Source organism: Athene cunicularia, assembly GCF_003259725.1.
Source record: "Athene cunicularia isolate RWA chromosome 12 unlocalized genomic scaffold, athCun1 chr12_part1, whole genome shotgun sequence".
NCBI classification, from domain to species: Eukaryota; Metazoa; Chordata; class Aves; order Strigiformes; family Strigidae; genus Athene; species Athene cunicularia.
In genome coordinates this window covers 13,577,886-13,584,131 of record NW_020799116.1, presented here as the reverse complement: position 1 = coordinate 13,584,131, position 6,246 = coordinate 13,577,886, and the positions used below count along the sequence as shown (strand labels likewise).

The window sequence follows — 6,246 nt, the reverse complement described above, 5'->3', positions numbered from 1 at the left end:
TGAAGCCGCGGGCGGGGGGGACGGGGTTGTGCCCCGGGGGTACCCCCTGGACTGTAGCGTGGCCTCTCCGCGCTCAGTGCCCGCGGGCAGGTGTTGAATGTTCTAATTGCAAAGGTGTCTCTCGCTGCTCTATTGACGTGTTCCTGAGGAGGGCGGGGAGTCGGTACCATGCTTCCAGTGTAGTGTTGTATTTTCTGCAAAAGGATCATATGCAAGTGATTAACTGCGGTAGAAAACTTTCCCAAATGCCTATAATTACTCTGCTGGGTTTGTTCTGCTTTCCTGAGGCTTTTTTTCGTTTCATAACACTGCCGAGAGTGCCCAGGTCTCATTGCTAGGGGAGGGTAGTGGGGGGAAAAAAAAATAAAAATCCTCAACTATAGAGCTGTAAAATAACTGTACACCTGTGGTGACCGTTATCCCGGCTAATTTAAGCCTCACCAGACCTTCCCCAAACAACCTGAGCAACCTGTACAACTGTGTGTGCATCCCGTTTGGTTTCTGCATAAGAGGGTGCCCAGCGAGCTGCTGCTCGTTGGTGTTCAGCGGGGTGAAGCGGGGTGTGCTGAACTGAAACACCCCAGCCTGGACCCCTCCGTTCCTCCTGCCCTGGCCAAACGGGCAGCCCAAGGGGCTGCTGCGCTTCACAGCCCTTACCAGCATAGGGGAGGGGGTGGGATGCCTCGGTGGGGCCGCTTCGAAGTGCCATGGGCGATGCCCTTGGGCATCCTCGTGCCCTCCTTTCCTGCCTTGGGGTCCCACATCCCTGAGAGCAGTTGTCAAGCTGGTGGAGTGGGGGAACACGAGGTTGGGGGCATGAGGCAGGTCCCAGGCAGCCACATGCTGGGTTGTCTGTCCGTCGTCAAGTCACTGGGACAGGGACACAGCCTGAGGTGTCCCTTTTTGCCACTTCTCATCTGTGGGAGGCTCTGGAAGACCCCACGAAACTGGGCACATCCGTGTCCCTATATAGATGCACCTATAGTAGGTGTGTATATCTGTATAAGTAGTGCAGTTCTTTGGGAGCAGCCGCCCGTGGCACCGGGGCCTGCTCGCCCAGGTGTGGCAGCTGCGGGCAGAAAGCGAGAGCGAGCTGGGGGAGAAGTGAAAGCCACAAGCCCTTTCCATTGTCCGAAGGCAGACGGTATGCAAAGCACAAGGAGTGAAAGTGAACCAGGACAACAAAAATCACGTTATTAAAATGAAGGTGATGCTTACACCCTGTGGCACGCTCGCTGTGAAGAGGAACAGACGTTTTGAGGACCTTAACACCAGCCTGACATTGTTTTTTTACTTAAGAGCTGGGGAGTTTGTGTACCCAGGCACTGCCTGTTGAAGTAAAACTGCATTTATTCCTCCGGAGAGTTGTCTGCTGAGCCTCACTGACACAATTATTTCTGCAAAATATTCTTGTGCTTTCTGCTGAAGATTAATTCTTACAGGAAAGCTGTTAAGAGTATGCAGAGGGTTATAGTTAGTGGCTGTTTCTGCATAGCTTGTGAGTGGCATCCCTGCAGCAGAGCAGAAGCAGATTTGGTGCTGGAGGGGCTGTGAGCCCCATCTCCACTCTCAGCAGAGACACCAGCCTGTTCCCCCCATGCAGGGGGAAAACCCACTTCCACAGGGCTCCGTGAAGCCCCTCTCTCGAGCTGTGGGGATGCTCCCCACACCCCTGCAACGTGGCTCTGACCCGGGGTGTTTTTCTGTCTCATTCAAAAGGATGCAGACTCCTCTGAGCGGGTCCTCATGGACATGCGCTGGGGCCTGGTTCCCTCCTGGTTCAAAAAGGACGACCCCTCCAAGATGCAGTTTAATACCTCCAACTGCCGCAGTGACACCATGCTGAAGAAGTCTTCCTACAAGGTGAGTGACTGCTGCCTTTGTGTTCAGCTTGAAGAGATCTTGCAGTCGGCAAAACCAGAGCTGAAACACCTCCCTAGAGAGTACCGATCACCGTTTGCCTGTGGCACAAGGGAGTAGGTCCCTGTACTGCAGAGCTAGCAGATTTTGTTAAAATAGAACGGAAAAGGTAGTTGCTGGTGAAGCTTATCTTTCATCACAGAGCTGGTGGTGGCGTTTATGTACCCTGCGGGGCAGTTTAGGGGAACCCTGAGAGGGAGCGAGCAGGCTGGGTGGTCCCAGGAGACCCCATCCTCCCTTGCAGGCTGCCCAAGGCTGCTCTTCATCGCTCACTTGTACTTTCTCTCCCCCAGGGTGCTCTGCTCAAGGGCAAACGCTGTGTGGTCCTGGCAGATGGCTTCTATGAGTGGCAGCAGCAGAGTGGGGGGAAGCAGCCGTATTTCATTTACTTCCCCCAGACCAAGGACACCATGGTACGTAGAGTCCCTTGCCATGTCTGAACACGCCCCAGTTCTGAGCTTCAGCTCCCTCCATCTGCCCTGGGAGAACCCCCTTCCCTCCAGCCATGCTCATCTCTGGGGGTTTCTCTTTCCCAACGGGGCTTTGTTCTGCGGTGGGCTCAGCACTCTGACATCCCTCTGGCCAGCAGTCCCTCCCACTGTGGTCCTTGGATACAATCGGTGCTGCAGCGTCCCCGGCGTCATGCTTGCTGCTCCCCACATGCTGAATATTTGCATGAGTGGGTGATGCATCTCACAGGGGACTGTGCTAGGAGTTTCACTACCTCTTTCCTTTGGCCAGCATGTGCAGAAGGGAAGGAGGGTGCTGGTTTACCTGCACAACGATGAGGCTCCCAGTACCTCATCTGGAGTTACCTCAGATTAGTAGCAGGGCTCCTGGAGAGCCCTCAAATCAGTGCAGTTCATGACTTAGATGTGAGTCATTGACCCGCTGCAGCACTGGCAAGTCTGCGATGCTGCAGCTGCCCATGGGTCGGCACTGACTGGGGCGATGGGGCCTCTCCCTTGCAGGATGAGGGGAAGGAGGGTGATGAGGAGTGGAGAGGATGGAGGTTGCTCACCATGGCTGGGATTTTCGACTGCTGGGAGCCACCGTCGGGAGGGGAAATGCTGTACACTTACACCATCATCACCGTGGATGCCTCCAAGGATGTGAGCTTCATCCATCACAGGCAAGTGAGCAGACAAGGGTGCTGCAGGGTTGGTGGCAGGGCGAGGAAGGAAAGCTGCACCTTTAAACACCAGTCTGGCAGCACACAGGCAGGGAATCCTCCTTCCTCCTGATGCCCTCAGAGAAAAACACTACAATATTACTGGCTTGTTTTGGGTCACTGGTTCATCCCTTTTCATAAATCACCATCTTTGTGCCCTGGTGGGTGGCAGAGTTGGACTGTGCTCTGCCTGACTGGAGCTTGGCAGTCAACCCCTCTGCCTGTTCCAGTGAAGCAGCTACTGGGGCAAAGCGAATGCACTCTCTGTCTTGTGGAAGAGCATCCTGCTGCTTCGGTTTTACTCCTGTTTCCCCTGAAGCTGCCAGCTGCTTGCTAGCTTACGAGCCTGTCTTTTGTCACCGTGCTCTGCCATATCATTGCTGGGCTTTGGCTCTGACTGTCTTGTCCCCTAGGATGCCAGCCATCCTGGACGGGGATGAGGCCATCAGGAAATGGCTGGACTTTGCTGAAGTGCCAACACAAGAAGCGGTTAAACTCATCCAGCCCACAGAGAACATTGTTTTCCACCCAGTGTCCACCTTTGTCAATAGCATCCACAACAACACACCCGAGTGTCTCACACCCATCGAGCTGGGAGCCAAGAAGGTGAGTGCTGGCAGGGGCTTGGCAGGGGAGAGCTTGGTCACAGTGACATCCCTGAGCAGGGACAGTGCTGCCAGGCTGCAGGAGGGGCAGCAGCAGGCAGCGTCTGCAGGGCATGCCTGTGCTGGATGCTGGAGTGCAGAGCCCCGAACAGATTCCCTTCCCTCCACTTCCAGAAATAAACTGTCACCCCGTGCCAGGATTTCTCTGCCAAATGAGGCAAATTCCATGTGAAATGGGGCTTGGAACAAGCCTGTTCGCAGCAGCCCAGGGAATCTCCTGCAGATGTACCTGATTAAAGGCAGGGCTGTTGCTCCAGCCTCCACAGCCCGCTCTGGAACAGCTCTCGCAGTCAGCTGCCTGCCCTGCTCTTGCCGTACTTCTGACTTTTCCCACGCTGTCTTTTGTCTCTCCAGGAGGTCAAAGACACCCCAAGCAGCAAAATGATGCTGGGCTGGTTAAAAAACTCCCAGGAGGGCTCTCCCCAGAAGAAAGAAAATGACTTGCCCAGGTGGACAAGTCAGTTCATCCACAACCCTTCGCCCAAGAAAACCAGCGTGGATATCATGCATCAGTGGCTGGGGAAGGAGGGAGAGCCAGCTGTGAAGAAGCGCAAGGCTTAGGCACTATCTGGGATGGCTGGCCATCCTTTTCCTCCTGATTTTCCTAAGCAGAATGAGGAATGGTTTTTTGGAAGGCTTTGCAGACTGGTGTTTAGGTTCTCTAAGCCTCTCAGGTGTTGATCTGCCACTCCTGGTTGTTGTCTCTGTCCTTTGTGTTTTGTTAAAGGTTGCTGTTTGTCTTTAAAAGTTTTGGTTTTGTCTTGTGCTGACAGGAGTGGATATAACCTGCTGTCCTCCCTCCCTGCCTCTCGATTGTGCCCAGCAAAGATAAAGCCCTGAGAAGCGTCTCAGCCTGAAAAGATAAAGCCTGAGAAGCATCTCCCTGGGACGAGTAGCTTCTGCCTTCTGGCAGTGTTCATACTTCATGTCTCATTCTGTTTTCTCTTCTTTTCCCTTTTTTTGGTATTAAACCAATACCTCTTTTCCATTTAATTCCATATTGATTCTGTACAGATTGCTTTCTAATACTCTCACCCTCAAAAGATGGCTCCAGGACAGAGGGACATGCAATAAATACGAGGAGGAAACCCCAGGCTCAGAAGATCTGCCAGAGTCATCCCACTCTGCATCAGCGTTGCCACATGTATTCATGGCTCCTGAACAGGGAGATGTTTAAGCTGTGCTTGGGAGGAACTAGACTTTGCTTGGGTTTTCCCTGCAGGCAGCAGTGTGGGACAGCATGTATTGGTCACGTTGTTTGTACAGTCATTTTGTTAATGGGATTTGAAGACTTAAAGAGGATTTTCTTGATCTGTAGAGGGATGTGCTCTGCCTTGTTCATAAAGATTCATTAAAGCCCAGATAACCAAAGTGCCATTACAGAACAGCATAGGGTAGTTGTTTTTGAGGTCAGGGATTTTGTAAACAGAGGCAGATGTTCCAGGCCAAAAGCCTTACACCATGGGACCCTTGCTGGAAAGCAGGACTTTATTTGTATTGGAAACAATAAAATGGAATTAACTGGTTGACTGCACAGTGCCCTTGTCTCTATGTGTGTCTGTCCCCCTTGCCCCATGCAGCCCCCTCGCTCCTGTTTCGCAAGCAGAGCTCATATCTCTTCTCCATCTTCTGAGGGGGAGACCAGCTACTCACTGCTGAACTCTCAGGCTACCAGCAGGGCCCTGTTGCTGGAGCATTTCCATTTGCCAGTGGAAGATATTCCCTGGTGATTTATTCTGAGATTCCTCCTGAATGATCTGTCACTGGGGAGCTGCAGGGGTGGCCAGAGCTGGGGCTTGTCCCTGGGGAGGGACAGTAGGGCTGGGCAGGACCAGTAGGGCTGTGTGTCAAATCCATCTCCAGCTCCTCGTATGCTATGGATGTGATGAGGCTTTTCCAAAGGTCACAGGCTCATCTCAAATTCGTTTCAGGTCTCCAGTTTCTGTGGAGAGAGTAAAGATGTGAGCATGAGTCGGGGATGCTCACCTTGCCCTGCTCTGGGGAACATAATCCTTTCCTTGGGGAGGCAGGGGCAACGCAAAGATGCAGGGTACAGATCGTCTCCCCTCAGGCTGTGAGCATCAGCAGCATCACCACCTAAAAAATAACGAGGCAGTGTTACTGCTGAACTACACCACCTTTAAACTGGGCCCTGGCTGCTCACCCAGTGCTGTTTGCAGCAGTCGCTCCTACCTGGGGAAGAGATGACCGCACTCAGACCGGCGCGACCTGGCCCCAAAAGCTGACTTGGGAGAAACTTTCCCCTTTGAGGCCTGATGATGCTCAGGCAGGGAGGGCAGCACCGCAGGCCCTGGCATGCTCCTGGGAGGAGCATCCCCTTGGCCGGGGAGGGGGCCCTGCCTTTGGGCAAGGCAGAAGGGAGGGCGGGTGAGGAGCAGCGCAGCCGGGACACCCACGGGGACTCCGGCCAAACCCCCTCCCTTCCCCATCCTCGGCCCCGGCGCAGCCGGGAAGGAGCTACGGGCGTGT

The 6,246-nt window shown here is 53.8% G+C and overlaps 1 protein-coding gene across 1 annotated transcript; it reads left to right on the top strand.

The window, feature by feature from the left end:
• Positions 1 to 1,692: 1,692 nt before the first annotated feature.
• HMCES (5-hydroxymethylcytosine binding, ES cell specific) lies at positions 1,693 to 5,290 on the top strand (the record flags this gene model as incomplete). Its single annotated transcript, XM_026857579.1, has 5 exons — positions 1,693 to 1,863; positions 2,214 to 2,333; positions 2,892 to 3,052; positions 3,505 to 3,697; positions 4,111 to 5,290. Coding segments are annotated over 5 exons (852 nt in total), but the record flags the coding sequence as incomplete, so codon positions are not given.
• Between the last annotated feature and the right edge of the window lie 956 nt (positions 5,291 to 6,246).